This window comes from Akebia trifoliata, chromosome 11 (assembly GCF_017979445.1).
Source record: "Akebia trifoliata isolate Shusen 1 chromosome 11, ASM1797944v1, whole genome shotgun sequence".
NCBI classification, from domain to species: Eukaryota; Viridiplantae; Streptophyta; class Magnoliopsida; order Ranunculales; family Lardizabalaceae; genus Akebia; species Akebia trifoliata.
Genome location: NC_141385.1, coordinates 41,927,702 through 41,944,233, shown reverse-complemented (window position 1 = coordinate 41,944,233; position 16,532 = coordinate 41,927,702). Strand labels below are relative to the sequence as shown.

General features: G+C 35.6%; 2 protein-coding genes across 3 annotated transcripts; one reads left to right on the top strand and one right to left on the bottom strand.

Annotated features, from left to right (window-relative positions):
• The first annotated feature begins 2,782 nt into the window (after positions 1-2,782).
• Positions 2,783-5,707, top strand: LOC147391762 (pentatricopeptide repeat-containing protein At3g24000, mitochondrial-like). The gene has a single exon (XM_086458438.1). It carries the CDS (start codon positions 2,823-2,825, stop codon positions 4,800-4,802), a length of 1,980 nt encoding a protein of 659 aa, XP_086314564.1. The 5' UTR covers positions 2,783-2,822; the 3' UTR covers positions 4,803-5,707.
• Positions 5,708-6,917: 1,210 nt separating this feature from the next.
• Positions 6,918-14,941, bottom strand: LOC147391761 (keratinocyte-associated-like protein). Of its 2 annotated transcripts, none has more exons than XM_086458439.1 (5): positions 14,788-14,941; positions 13,330-13,495; positions 8,319-8,370; positions 8,096-8,162; positions 6,918-7,236 (listed from the first exon to the last, which is right to left on the bottom strand). In XM_086458439.1, exons 2-5 carry the CDS (start codon positions 13,483-13,485, stop codon positions 7,146-7,148), a joined length of 366 nt encoding a protein of 121 aa, XP_086314565.1. In that variant the 5' UTR covers positions 13,486-13,495; positions 14,788-14,941; the 3' UTR covers positions 6,918-7,145. The 2 variants fall into 2 exon arrangements, with proteins under 2 accessions (XP_086314565.1, XP_086314566.1); XM_086458440.1 differs by having other exon boundaries at positions 13,330-13,532; positions 14,787-14,935.
• Between the last annotated feature and the right edge of the window lie 1,591 nt (positions 14,942-16,532).

Here is a 16,532-nt window from a genome sequence, read left to right as displayed (position 1 = left end):
TGAGTTGGGATTTTTCAGAGTATATGCTGGGTAGGATGAGATTTGGTTCCAAGTAGATTGGGTGGGTTATGAAGTTTGTAACTTCGGTTTCTTTTTCGATCTTAGTCAATGGTAGTCCAGCAGGGTATTTTAGGAGCTCTTAAAGTTTGAGACAGGGGGGACCCGTTATCCCCATTCTTTTTCTTATAGTGACAGAGGCCTTGGGAAAACTGTTTAGGAAAGGGGTTGTGATAGAGAGGTTATCTGGCTTTAGAGTGACAAATGAGGGCCCCTTGATTTCTCATTTGCAATTCGCAGATGACACCATTGTTTTCTTAGATCCTTCAAGAGAACAGGTGAGAGTTCTTCGGGTTCTATTAGGTTGCTTTGAAGCTATTTCAGGTTTACATGTCAATCTACAGAAAAACAAGTTGTTTGGGGTTGGTGAGGTGCCTAACATTCCAGGTTTAACAGCTATTTTGGGGTGCAGGAGTGATACGCTCCCTTCTTCCTATTTAGGTCTACCTTTAGGGACTCCGTATTGTAGTAGAAACATTTGGGAGGGAGTTATTGAGAAAATGGAAAAGTGGTTGAGTACTTGGAAGGCAAAATATCTGTCCAAAGGGGGAAAAGTTATGTTGATCAAAAGTACCTTAACGAGTATGCTGATTTACTTCTTATCTTTGTTTTCTTTGCCTAAGTCGGTGGAAGTTAAGATTGAAAGACTCATGAAATTTTTTTTGTGGAATGATAATAATGGTGGTAGAAAATATCATTTGGTGAAATGGAAGATGGTTTGCACTCCAAAGAAGAGTAGAGGCTTGGGGATTAGAGGTTTAAGACTTACAAATAAAGCTATTATGGGCAAGTGGCTTTGGAGATTTGCGGAAGAAAGAGACAATTTGTGGAGGAGAGTGGTTCAGGCTAAATATGGAAAGAAGGGTTATGGTTGGTATAGTGATGAGGCTAAAGGCACGTACGGGTGTAGTGTGTGGAGAGGCATTCTGAAGGGAGTTGATAAGTTTGATAGGGAGATTAGATTCAAAGTTGGGTTAGGGGATAAGGTTAGATTTTGGGAGGATCTATGGTGTGGAACTTCATCTCTGTCGACTTAATTCCCATCTTTATATGCTTGCTTTTTGAAAAAATATAAATCAGTGAGGCAGTGTTTGATTCGGAATGGGAACACTGATTCTTGAGATTTGGGATTTAGAAGGAATTTCAATGATTGGGAATTGATGGAGGTTGCATCTTTCTTAGATCTTCTAAACTCGATCCAATTTAGAAAGAATGAGCAAGATAGAAGATAATGGATCAAGGCTAAGGATAAGAAGTTCTCTGTCAAGTCTTTCTATTCTTGCCTACTCCCTCTAGGTGAGGTTTCTTTATCTCCTTCTATCATTTGGTCCGCTCTTGTTCCTTCAAAGGTGTCTTTCTTTGTCTGGCTTGCCTCTTTGGATAGAATCCTTACTTTGGATAAATTGATTTGTTGGGGGTAGATTATCCCAAATTTTTGCTTCCTTTGCTCGAGGGACTGGGAGTCTGCCAATTATATCTTTATTCATTGTTCTTTCTCCCGTGTTATTTGGATGTTCTTCTTTTCTTGCTTTCAGGTGGATTGGATTTTTCCTTTATCTTTTTTTGCGTTTTTAGAGAGTTTGACTTTCAATATCTTCTCTTCGAGAAAGAAGCACCTTTGGGCTATCCTTCCCTCAGCCATTGTTTGGGGTCTCTGGAGAGAATGGAACAACAGAGTATTCCATGGCAAGGAGAGCTCAACTCACACTGTGATTTTAGAGATTCTGGGGTTTCTGTTCATTTAGTCAAAGTTGAGTAGAGACTTTGAGGGAGTGTGCTTCCAAGATTTTGTTAATAATTGGGAAGTTATTTGTGATTAGGTCCTCCCTTCTTTGGGCGGATTTTTCCTTTCTTTGTTTTATTCTTGTTGTTTTTTGTCTTGTATTGGGGGGTTATCTCAGTCTCCTCTTCTCGCTTCGTTATTAATATAAGTTTATATTTATCACAAAAAAAAAAAAATCGTGTTTAAACATTAAAACATGTTTTTTTAAAAGCTAAGTTTTTTATTTTATTATTTTAATCTTTAGAGCAACTCCAATTGGTTTCTAAACCTCCAAATTTAGAGATAGAGATGTCCGACTCTGAACCTAACTCTAATCTGTCTTTAAATATTTAATAGTAGCTCTAAATCACTATTTACGATTCCAAATTTTGAGAAGTTCGGAAATTTTATAGTCCATCTCTAAGTCACTGTTCATTGTTTTTAATATTTATTTTGTCTCCACTTTTTTTCATATATATCATTTGATTATCATCTTTTCACAAAATATATTTTTTGTCTCAAATTTACTTTCAATTCTTTTCAATCCAGTACGAATAATGATTTTAACGGGTGAACCGACTGGAGTTCAATTAAAAGGGGAGCATCTTCTCTAAATTCAAATAAGATATCAATTTAGAGTCAAATTTTAGAGATGTGAGTTGTACTTGTTCGTAAAGGTCTTAAATGTGTTTTAAGTTAGACCCTTTTGTTTTAATGATAATCTTACTACCCCACGTGTCACACTCAATCGACTCCCCTAACATGATAAGTTTGGGAATCGTAGATTTGTACGTCCCAGGGGCAACCGTTATCCCGAGGCATACAGATCTACAGTTACCGAATTTGCATGTTAGTAGAGTCAATTGAGTGTGCCACGTGGGATTTTTTTATTATTTTTTATTTATTTATTATTATTTTTTTAACTGTAGTGTCGACTGCCTTTTTCAAATAAAATGAAAACCCGCCTATATCTCCCTCTCTCTTCCCTACTAAATATTCATTGATGAAGAAATTACTTGTATTTAATCCACTCCACTCCAACCCATTCAATCTCACCAAAAGACCCCACAATCAGCCACTGATTTATCTCCAATTGAACACCTTTGCCACAGAAGCTTCTTTTGAAGAAGAAGAAGAAGAAGAAGGGGACTCGTCTTGTATCATTCAAGAAAAAGACTTCCTTCTAAAGAGCAAAAATTCATCATCTACAGGGCTTCATGTTCTTGATCTCATTGACCGAGGTTCCATAGAATCCGAACCCACTTTATACAATAAATTGTTCAAGAAATGCACCCAATTGGGAAAATTAAAAGAAGGAAAAATTGTTCATGATCACTTCCTTCATTCCAAGTTCAAATCCGATCTTTTCCTCCTTAATACAATTATCAATATGTATTCGAAATGTGGTAGTTTAGAGGATGCCCGCAAAGCATTTGACGAAATTCCTATTAAAGATATGGTCACTTGGACCGCAATGATTACTGGATACTCTCAAAATGATCGAGCTGAAGATGCTCTTTTATTGTTTCCTCAGATGGTTGACTTGGGATTGAAACCGAATCATTTCACCTTTTCCAGTCTTTTGAAGGCTTCTGGTGCGGTGCCTAGCGACAAAGTTGGTGGACAAATACACGCGTTGTGTGTCGAGAGTGGTTATGAGTCCAATGTTTATGTGGGGAGTTCACTTCTAGATATGTATGCGAGGTGTGGACATATGAAGGAGGCTCAGTTCGTCTTCGATAGGATGGTAAGTAAGAATGAAGTATCTTGGAATGCATTGATTGCGGGTCATGCTCGTAAGGGTGAAGGAGAGGATGCTATTCGGCTCTTCTGGAGGATGCAAAGAGAAGATTATAAACCTACACATTTTACGTATTCAAGTGTTTTTAGTGCAAGTGCGAGCATTGGAGCTTTAGAGCAAGGTAAATGGGTCCATGCCCATATGTTAAAATCTGGGGGAAAGCTTATTGCATTTGTCGGTAACACTCTACTTGATATGTATGCAAAAGCAGGAAGCATCGAAGATGCAAAGAAAGTCTTTGATAGGCTTGAAAAAAGAGATGTTGTTTCTTGGAATTCGATGCTTACTGGGTGTGCCCAACATGGGCTTGCAAAGGAAACCGTGAGGCGTTTTGAAGAAATGATGAGGATTGGAATTGAACCCAATGAGATAACCTTCCTTTGCGTCCTTACTGCTTGTAGTCATGGTGGGTTATTGAATGAAGGGCAATATTATTTCAAATTGATGAAGAAATTCAAGGTAGAACCAGAGGTTGAGCATTACGTGACGATTGTTGACCTTCTTGGTCGAGCAGGGCTTCTTGATCGAGCTGAGAGTTATATAAGAGAGATGCCGATTCAACCCACTGCAGCCATTTGGGGAGCTCTGCTTGGTGCTTGTTGGATGCATGGGAATATGGAGTTGGGTACTTTTGCTGCCGAGCGTGTTTTTGAGCTTGACCCCCACGACTCAGGTCCCCATGTTTTGCTCTCTAACATCTACGCCTCTGCCGGGAGATGGAGCGACGTGGCGAGAGTGAGAAAAATGATGAAAGATAATGGGGTGAAGAAGGAACCCGCTTGTAGTTGGGTGGAGATTGAGAATGCGGTTCATATTTTTACGGCCAACGATGGTGCCCACCCACAGAGCGAAGAGATAAGAAATATGTGGGAGAAAATAAGTGTGAAGATAAAGGAAATCGGGTATCTTCCGGACACTAGTCACGTGCTTTTGTTTGTGAACCAGCGGGAGAGAGAAACGAAGTTGCAGTACCACAGTGAGAAACTTGCTTTAGCCTTTGCACTACTCAACACACCACACGGGTCAACCATTCGAATAAAAAAGAACATTAGGATGTGTGGTGATTGTCACTCAGCATTTAAGTTTGTATCGAAGGTGATGAACAGAGAGATCATTGTTAGAGACACCAATCGGTTCCATCATTTCAGTGATGGTTCCTGTTCATGTGGAGATTACTGGTAGTAAGATGGCTTTGGCTTCAGAAATGGATGCTAGTCTGTAACACTTCCGAAGAAAAATGTTTCAAGTATGTGATTAACAAAGTTGGGTTGCTAGGAAGACTTCCTAGTATGATCATAGTTCCAATCGGATAATAACTTCTTTGATGAGGACATCACGAACATACTCTTCAGAATGTTCCAGAGGAGGAAAAGACATTCAGAGTCGTGGTGGATGGACGGAGTATGGACGAGCACCATTTCATAGACCCTTCCCATTGGGGTCATACATCATTCTTCTTCGGATATAGAGACAGAGATACATGATTGCGGGTTCAGATTGCAGAGTCCACAATATGATGAAGCCTAGTTGGATTTTCACATCAAAGTTTTCTCTTGATGCACGCCTCAAGTACTAAACCAAAGCCGCACTCCTTACCGCTTCAGAGTCCAAAACACTGATACAAAGGTTGTGATTGTATGTTTCAATTGAGTGAAGCCCATAGTTGGAAGCTTCCAAGTTATAATTTTTATTTCTGCTTTGGAAGGATGCATTATTTATTTAGTTCATTTTGTCCTAGTTTTGTTTATGTTGATTGTTTGATAAATTTACTTGTTCTGCATTTTGTTACATCTTCTCATTTGCAACTCAGGTGGGAAGTGTGACAAAACTGATCAAGGTCTGCCATTTTGAACCAAAATTAAGTTCATTAGCAAATTAAGGCAATGGATCGACAAAGGTTACTTTCTCTCCATTTCTTGAAATCATGTCTTCCAAATATATTCTCTCAAGAGAATTGTAACTTGTCCTTCCTTTCCAATTTCAAAAGCCAACAATTAAGTTCAAACCATGTTATGAAAATGGATTACAGATCTCAAATCCTCTAGACATCTTATTTAACCCATACTAATGTGAATTCGACTAGCAAACCCCCTTTGCAGCTTTGGTGTCAAGAAGAATGCTTAAACATGATAGGAAGCACTATTGAACTTCCTATTCAAATGGATGCCCTTACTGTTCAAAGATCTCGCCTTTCATTTGCAAGTCACACTGTTTGCTGACAATGGAAATACGGGGGCGAGTTTAGTTCTTTTGATCATGATGACAGCAATTGCTCCAAAGGTGAATCTCCAAAATTCAACTTGCAAATTTGGATGCGAATGAGGCCTTCATTAGAAGTTCCTTGTGACTGAATGCAAATGGGATAACATGCCTTGGAATATCATGGTTCCAATGACTCGAACCATGGTCATCGTCTCATCAAGGGACTAGCCTCACATTTGATGTCAGAGACAATGTTTACAATTAACAGAAACATGGTGGATATCATAAAAAAAGAGGATCCTATGCTTGCACAAAAAACCAAGTTGAAACAACTTATTTCAATTTCATGTTGAGAAAACATTGGATTTCATTGAAGCCTGGAAGACACAGTAATGAAACACTAAAGCACAGTGTGTGTAATGCCTTGCCTTTTATGATTTGAGAATTTTTTCTATCCAAAAGGGGCCAATCAATCTTATTAGCATGAACTGCTTATGTAGTGCAAACAATCCAAATGATTTAGTAATTTAAAGCCATGTATGACCGATTTTCAACCTGTTAGATTTGGGTTGAGATTAATTCCAACAGAATGGAATTGAAGTTGATTGATGGTTTAAGCACTTATTGTGACTTTAAGGAAATCAAATATGTTTACCTGAGACGAACCAAGATAATTAAGTTCTTTTAGATTATTATTTTTTGGGGAGCATTCGAGGACCTTACGAGAAACCAAGCATTTTCAATCTATAAGTTAGTTTCAAAATTGGAAGATTTTTTAAGATTTTGTGAGATAAAGATCATCCTCACCAAAAATCAACCCTTTTTTTTTTAAGAGTTATGGATCATCAATTATTTGTAAACCACTTTTGATGGGATTAGAAAATTCAGAATTGACTGTTTTTTTGCAAGGATGGTCTCCTCACCAATAGAGATCATCCTCATAAAAAACCAGCCAGCCCATTTGGAAACTTCTAACCCATATATTGAAAAATATATGGGTTTGAGGTCCTTTTATAAGAAATTCCATAACAAACCAAGTTTCCTTCCAAGTAAACAATCCAACTCATTTTCAACAATCCAATTTTAGAGGTCCCCTTTAACAGCTTCCATAAGAAATTTCATAACAAACCAAGTTTCCTTCCAAGAAATAAACAATCCAACTCATTTTCAACAATCCTATTTTAGAGTTCCTTTTCTCGATGTTTAACGTCTCTTGATGCTGACTTTAAACAACAAAAATGCTTAATCTTCCAACATTGTAACATATATGATTTTCCCCTAAGAAACAAAGTAACAACCTTGACATTTTAATCAGCATGTCATTCAATATCTTTTCATTTTGGGCTCATTCTTTGCAAGCGTCATCCCCGAAAGCTTGTTGATCTCATACAGCATCACTACTGAGAACAAAAAACTGCATAGAGAATAAAGATAAACCGAGCATTAAATTTCTATTTGATATAAAATGAGCGAGCTCCTGAGCCATAAGTCACAAATGTGGGTTCAGATGGCACGACAGCCAAACAAACTGAAGAACTTTTTCACTGGGAAAAGAGCTGTTAGGACTTGGGATGTGAACTATAATAGTAGTCCTTAGTTGAGAAAAATGTTACCTTTTGTAATTTTCCAATATTCAAAAATATGTTATTTTTTAATAGAAATTATGCTTGAAACAGCTCCAAAATACTATTTTACGTCTCTGAGCACAAGTGGATCCTTTGATTAGAACTCGACGCAAATCCGATTGTTTTGCATAATGTATCAAAAACACCTCTTCCATTTCATCATGATTACTAGTATAAGTATTGATATTCTACTTGTTATCAGTAAAAATGACCACATTTGCTTTTTCATGAACGAATCTCAAGATAACCTTGCGACTCTGCTACATTTCCTGCCTCAATTTTTTTTTTTTCAAAGTATCGAAAACAAATATTATTGAATATTTAGTTATATTATTATTATTATTATTATTTTGGAAAAATAATACTTAACTAGGAAGTACAAAGATGGGAGTGGAACACAGAAACCTATTGGACCCTACTGGAGAACGAGGACTTGGCTCTTCCATTTTGAACCCCTTATTATATGATGTTAGGAAATTATCTTTCATTCATAATATGTACCAAATGTTTGTTGACGAGAACAGCCACAATCGTACAGTTTATGCAAACTAATCATGCTAATGATTCTAATGTTACTTCAGAGCATGATGTCTAGCAAGTCAGTTAATGTAGTAAAGTAGACAAGTTAGAAAAAAAACAAAGCATTACCATGTTGAGATACAAACTCGATGCACCGTGCTAGCAGCAATAAGAGCAATAGATTCTGCCAATAAAACTGCAGAAAGAAAAATAAAAATAAAAAAAGTATAAGGAACTAGTTTTACATTCTTTTTAATTGATAATGAGTTTCAAATATGACATATTATAAACACGGACATGTAGTTCCAATGGAAATCCTGCCATTAAATATATAAAAAGTAATCAAACTCACCAGCACCCCACCCTGTTCTAATACCACATGCTTCCTGGAAATTGCCAATGAACTGCAAGAAATGTCACCACGTGAACTCCAACTCCAATTTAAAAAAAATAAAAATTAAAAAGTCCATAAGACTAATGCATGTGCTGAGCTCACACATCATAAAACACTGTTCTTTATTGTGTGTGCAAATGCGTATTGAACATCAAACACCACTGGTTCGGTAACATTGACAGTGTAGACAACGCCTCAGGAAGCGGAGGATATGAGTTTGAAGACCCCCTTAGGGGCCACCCTTAGGGATTTATCCAAGAAATTACCTGGTATGTGTGGGCAAAAGTAGAGCCCGGGGGGGGGGGGGGGGGGGCGAGAGGGGGCAACTGCCCCCTCCTCATTTTTATTCTGTTCATTCTTCCTTTCCTATATTTTGATTAATATTAGAGATTCCCCCTAGTGTTTTCAAAGATATGCCCCCTCTAAGTCTCACATTCTGCTCCAATGTTTAAGAGATGCCCCCCCATGATCCCATGTTTTTACGCCTCTTAATAAAGTGATGACATGCTCGTCCCAATTTTGGTCAATATCAGAGAGAGACCCTGGGTTTTCAAACTGATCACATGCCCCTCACAGCTTTGGGTCAATATTAGAGACACGATCTGGGTTTCCAAACTGATGATGTACTCTCCTTTGACGTAGGTCTTTTCCTTTAAGACTAATGTAAATGACCCAAATGTCCTCATCTTCATTTTCTATTTTTACCCAAAATCAGTCATGTTCAACATACTTTTTACCTCATTTTCAACCTTCCAAATTACAATTCTATCTTCTTCAACCTTCAAAGCTCAAGAACAATGGGTTGAAGAAGTAGTTAGATAGATGAATAATAGAGAGTTTAACATGTTGAAGATGACAGATTTTTATGTTGAACATGTCTTCAACCTTAAGATTCTATGTCCTTCAACATTCAAAATCTCAAGATACGATTTTGGAGAAATAGAAAGAACAGAGTTTTGGGTAGATGTGATTTTTTATTCAAAAAAAAATTGTAGTCGAAGTAACGAAGTAAGAAATGATTTTTTTGAAAAAAAAATATGTTATAAATATGTTGTTGATGGTAGTCTTTAATTCCCTTTCTTAATAGTACCTTATTTGTATAAAATAATTTACATATTTTCTCTCTTTATTATTATTATTATTATTATTTTTACTAAAAAAAGTGCAGAAAAAATAATTACTAATAATGTCAATCAACTATAGTTTGGCCCCCTACAAGAAAATCCTAGCTCCACTCTAGTGTGGTGAGGGAGGGGACTGCACATGCCCCTAGGATTAGTCAGGTGTCGTAAGATACCTCGGTTCGCAGAAAGAAAAAAGACATTGACAGCATACTAAGAATCCTTACCAGCCACTTAGAATAAAACATGAATAATGATTTTCTGACGCCCCCCTCTGACACACCCCCTGACATGGCATGTGTTAGAATCATAGATTCTTTTCCTCGGGATACACGCCACACATATTTATGGGGATGTACAGTTGTGTATCCTGAGGGAGGAAATCTATGGTTCTAGCCCATGCCACGCCAGGGAGTATCAGAAAATATGACTCATAAAACATACATCTACCCACAAATTTATTGATGCAGCATCATGGGAAATCCCACCACATGACACACATCAAAATCCTGACTTAACTCTTCAGCATCTTTTCACTTCTTATTTTTATTATGGGTAAGTTGGATCTTAATCCACGACATCAAAGTTGCGATACATCAAGCAAAGGAACTACAGGTCTAAGCCAACACCTTTTGACATCTAATAAAAGCTCTTTCAAACCACTTCGAAAAAAAAAAAAAAAATACTAGTTTTGATTTGCAACTTTACTAACAAATCCACAATCAATTGCACAGCAAGAGAGCTAAGGTCCTTACTTCTGATAAAAACAAAAAACAAAAAAAACAAAGAGGTTGAGGTCCTCAATGGTCATTGGTACATATCAGACCTTGAATGTTGATCAACCTATAGTTTGTGTCAGACCTTGAATGTTGATCAACCTATAGTTTGTGTCAGTCCGAAAGTATTTAACAGTGGAGGGACAGTACGACACATTAGTTTGACTATAGACACCCCAAATTTCCCAAATCCCAAGAACAATATCAAAAGAATTAAAGACATAATCAATGGCCAATTCAGGGCGAAAGGTGCAAGACAAAATTTAATATTAATTTAGGTCAGACATGGTCTATTGGACCCAGTCCGATGTGGTACATGGGACCGGTCCAATGTGGTGTCTAGCCATGAGCAAATTGAAGAGAGCTCTAACATCCCTTGAAGGACAGAAACACGAATGGGGCAAAATAAGGGGATGACTTGTCTAAGGGTGAAAGACCAACCAAGATCGGATATATCATTTGGGTTGGTTTGGTGGACGTAGAAAGGAATGAATTGATAAATAGGGGAGCACAGGGACAAGGTAGTGGGACAGGGTTTTTTTCTGCTTGAGTGTGGGCCAGCGGATCATTGGATGAACACGCCATATTCAAGGAAAGTCGTATGCACGGCTTGGAGGGAAATCTCACAACAAATACCGTCTCCATCACAGCTTTCCCAGCTATTGACTCTGGGTCTCCCGAGGGGTAGTGATAGAAAGACACAAATATATGGTAGAGCATGTAGTACACAATCACTCCCAACAGAAGATAGGATCTCAACAAAAGATTTATGTTATTGACTGGGCTGCTGACTCGAAGGCTTGAGTTGAGGAAAGAAAGTTGTGATAATCACAATCTCAACAGAAAATCTATGTTGTTATATTCTAAACTATTTTAAATTTTATGTTGTAACTAAATCTTCTATAAAAAGTGAATGAAATCCTCCAAGGATCTTAAGATCCTTTGTAACAATTCTCTGTTACTTGTTAGGTAGGATATGGTAGCGCCTTCGAGCATCTCTCTAAAGGTTCAGAGCCCACCTTAGCTCATGATTTGAACAAGTCGCACATTCATACTAGTATATGTTCATCACTGCTTGAGGACATCCTCGAAGGGGATTTTGTGATATTTCTGATTGGTTGTCTTATGTTTCTAATAAGTTGTTTAATAGTTCTACATCAAATCTTTAGGCGTGAAATTCTGCCACCTCACCGCACTCTCATCTTCTCCAAAAAATTTCTTTCTTTGAAGACTGAAACTCAAGAAGAAGCTCAAATTTCAAAGAATAACCAAAGTAGGAAAGTAGTGTAAGTTAGGCATTTTTCCTAAGCTCTTCTTCTTCTTCTAATCATCTTCTTTTCTTTCTTTGATAATGTAAAAGCCATTGTGCACCCTAACTCCATCCAAATCAACCAATAAAACTTTATTTGGGGCATGCCACTTGATAAGGACCAGGAAGAAGATTGGATGAGGGGTACCCTAGATCTAAACAAAATTTTCTTCATAACTGAAGGTAAACGAACATCTTGATATTGGGATTCTCTTTCTAGAGATAATCACCTTTGTCAATGCCTAGATTCAAATCCCACAATTGGGGAAATCTTACGTTCATGTAGTTTAATTGGCAATAATGCTAGACTAAAAGGACGACTCTTTTATGAGACTTCTCTCCTTATTTACTTGAGCCAAATCAAATTTTCCATCTGGAACCTCATTCATGAATTACCTCATAGGTTTCTACAAATAAGCACATATTCTACACCAATGGGGTTATGTTACAAAAAACAGTGGATAGAGCAAAAACTGAGCTGACTTTGGAAGGGTGGCTCTCCCTACCGCGGAAGGCTTTTTGAGTAATTCCTATTTACAGAGAACCACCTTGAAGTCTATTGTATCCCCATCAAAAATCCCAGCAATCCAATGAGTTAGTTTGATAGCTGTGGGTTGTGACCTGAAGAACCAACGGGTGTCAGTCCTGATAGCAAGTTGGGAACTACAACTTCCTAAGATCATAACTCCCAAATCAAAACTCCAAATAGGTTGGTTCTTTTTCTAAAATATCATGAAGTCTAATTATTGTTAGTAAAAAAAATCTCTCCAATCAAAATTGATTAGACAGGGATTTTATAGTGATTTCTAGCCAAAGGTCAAAAATCCAGATTGCTGAAATTTTCTTCAGCAATTTCAAGATAAGAGAGGACTTGAATTAATTACAATTTAATTTAGATTACTCATTTGAGGCAGAATTGACCCCTATAGTTCAAGTACTTTTGTTTTCCTTTATTTAATTTCAGCAATTTCTATTTTTAGTTCTTAGATTCCAACTCCATATCTCAGTTTTAAGTTCTTGTTAATTTTTTGTTTAAATTTGATAGCCCTCATTTTCCTTATGGATCAACCCTTACTTGCCAAAATAATTAAGGATGTTTTTATTTGTTCCTCCATGTAAAGAAACCATCAATCGTACAACAAAAAATGTCCCCCTTGAGAAGAAACGACAAAATAGTGGAAATTTAGTGTTAAAGAGGAATGTATTGGATGGAATAATATGAAGAATGCAGAGTTATTTAGAAATAGCTTGGTCTTTCTGAATGAAATCATGTAAAATCATAACTAACTTCTCCGGGGAAAGATCCCTGAGCATACCACCATTTGGAGCATTTTCTTATAATTAAAACAGTTTTTGCCTAACCTAAAAGACATCAAAGATCTAAATCTAATGTAGAACTTTAGAGATTATAGAAAGAGAAAACTAAATTTGAAGATAGTGATCAAAAACATTTGTTCCTGTGCAATGCTACTCGAAAGGAGTGGGTCTGGTGGTGCTGGTTCTCGAGTTTGAAAGAATAAAAATGGCAGATTATTGACCAAATTGTAAACAATCATTATGTTAAACCTTAATGTTAACAGGTTAGTATATTGGGAGTCCTTTTTCATGTTGCAAATAATTTATTGCAGATATTCAAAGATAAAAAGGAAAAAATAAATAAAAAGAAAAGAAGAAAGAAAGAAAAAAAGAACTGTGGATGGAAAAGAATAACTAATCAATAATCATATATAAGAAAATAAAATAACCACTACACTAGAACTTACCGTTAGCAAAACAACAAATATAAACGAGCTAATGAACCCTCCAAGTATGGTAAATAGCTCCGATGATGCCAGCTTCCCTCTATACATTTCTTGAAGTGAGAGAACGACCACAAATAGAAGAGATGAGTATAACATGGAGCTCCCCGGCGTAGCCATGAATTTGAAGCTACAGAATCAAGAAAGAAGTACGAGAGAAACAAAATTTTAAACACAAAAAAAATAAATAGATATAGACACATAAATAAAATAAAGACACAAGAAATCAAAAAACTTTGGCAGGTTATAGCAATACAAGCACAAAACACAAAGTACTTAACGCTTACGTTCCAATATAATGGAATTGACCATTAAAAACCCACGAGCCATTCAAAATGTTCTCCATAGTACCATAGTCACCAAAGTCACCGACCATTTCAAAAAGTTGTGATTAAATCACAATTTTAAAGATTGGTGATCAAATGATTAAATCATGACTTTTTCAAAAAGTCGTGATTTAAACAAAAGTTGCAGTTTAATCATGACTTTTTGACAAGGACACAATTTAAAAAAAAAAAACGTGATTTCATTGTCACATTTTAAAGGGTTCTTTGCAGACCATTTATTCTTCTAGTTTAAAGTAGGATTTGATGATATAAATGATAACACCACTTAGTAAAAAAAATAAAAAATTATCCTAACACTATTTTGATTTTCTTCGTGCTTTTTTTTTTTTTTTTTTTTTTGACTTTTCCCTTGCATACTTATACCTGAACCCCTACTTGGTGACTATGCATAATACTCTTGAGATCATCTTCGAAAAAGCTCAATTCATTCTAACATTTCTAAATTCGTGAAAATTTGACTTGAAATTTAAAAAAACTAGACCGTTAACTTAAATCATTAATTTAGGTCCAACTTTTTGCATGGTTAACAATGTAAATTAAGGCTGCTAATCACCAAAATAATTGAAATAACACATTTGAAGAAGTTCAATAAGCTAATTACTAGTTTTTCAGCATATGTTACCAATATGAACTACTAGGGTAATTGCAAAACCAACCTAAATGTATCTAAGAACTACTTTAACAACTCTTAACTAAAAACTACTTAACAAACAGATTCACACTTCAAATCAGTAACTTGATTCAAAAACCCTAATTTTCCCAAATATATATACATATATGCAATATTTAAACCCTAATTGACATACGCAATAATCGCAATTTCAAGCCCTAATACTCGACAAACATTAAATATAAAAAATTTAAATTTGATGATTATTCTCAAAAAGGGTCGTAGTAGAACCGCTCCGATCGAAAACAAATCCGTGGATAAGTGAAAATTTTCGCAATAAACCCAATCAAAGAATGTCACAAAGGGAACTTTAGAGACCATATTCGTTCAGATCAAGATCTGGGGCAGAGAGAGAGAGAGAGAGGTTCACAAATCTGTGAAAATGTAACGAGAAGAGAGAGATACCTGAAGTTGTGGTGATCGGTACTGGAGAGAGAGATGGGCTTTTTTTACTTTGCAGAAGCAGAATAAGGAAAGCGAAGGACTATGGTTAGCAGGAAGGGTAATTTAAGAGAACTGCTATTGGCACCTCAACATTTACTTATTACATCCCAGTTTCTTAAATCATTTATCACACCCACGCTATTCAAACATTGAATTAATTTGGCTAAAGTTATCAATTAACATTACAACACATTATAACACTCTTTTAAACAATTTCACTAGTAGTTACAATTAAATCCAACAAAGAGAGAATTACTATTGGAACCCCAACTTTTACTTATTCTCAATCAACCGTTCACTTCTTTTTTTTAATGGGTGAATCTCCATTTCGTGAGCCAAATATGATAAAATTCTGAGTTTGGCACACTGTTCATTGTAATTCTCAAAACATGTATTTTTCATCTCGGGAGTTTGTCATTTTTAATATATACAAATCCGTAGATATACCAATGAATTCATTTATTATAAAAGTGATGAATTCACTCCAAATGCATGTTTCGATGATTAAAATGAACAGTGTACCAAAATCAAAATTTGGATATAAGTTGCCCATGTTTTGGAAAATTTTCCTTTTTATATATTTGGGGTGTTATAAGTAGAGATTGAAGTGCCAATAGTAGCTTTCTAATTTAAACTACCCCTCTAGATTTTTGTAAATATTTGAGATAACCATCTATATTTTCAAAACTGATGGCATGCCCAGGTTCATAGATTCGCTTAGTTCGGATTGCTATGTGCATAATTGAAGTAAGGGTGTCAATGAGTATCTAAAATACCAAATAACCCAAAATCGATTAGTCGGTATTGGGTCTACCATTATGGACCCAATCATTTTCAGGTCTGATCTAAGTAGCTATCTGGCTTGATAAGAATCTCCTTCATAGGTACCTGACTAATAAATTTATAAGAAAATTAGTAATCTAATTAAATACTAATAAAGAGATGTCTTGAAATAAGTGTACTTGATCTAAAATTAAAATATAAAAAGAATGTAAAGTTTTTAATTTATACCTTTTCTCTGTATGATCTTCCATTCATTTTTCACATTTTTTAAAAAAAATTTCAACAACAAATAAATCTTCTATTCCATAATTTTCTCTTATTTTATTCTCAAAAGTTTGATTTTCTTGAAGAATTCATTGTAGGTCTTAACTTTCAATTGAGAAATTGCAAATTAGATTGTTACATTTTTAATAATTGTCTATTTTATCTGATACTCATCTCTCTCTTTCTCTTTTTTTTTTTCCTTCAGTTAAAATGACGAATATTTGTAGATCTGGTTCTAATTCCAAGGATATCGTACCCATAATTGAAATTGATTATAATCGAGATTTTTTTATGTTTCGGTTATGGGTATATGTGAAATCAACCTGTCGAGAGACATTAATTCAAGTATGCAAGCAATACAATCATTTTCCAGTACTCCATCATATTTTATGAAAATATTTATATATATTTTAATATTAATATATTAATTAATGAATTATTTTTATAAGAAAAAATGTCTAAGCCGATTCAATAAGATATTAGCAAAGGATGAGATGAGATGGAATACAGAGTTTAAAACTTATGATTGATATATTATTAGCCCCATGCACCCACGTTTTCGTGAGTAAGGCTGTAAGAGATATACCTCCTATGTTTTAATTGATGACATGCCCTCTTGACCTAGGTTTTGTTAGTTCGAGATACTAATATAAAGTATA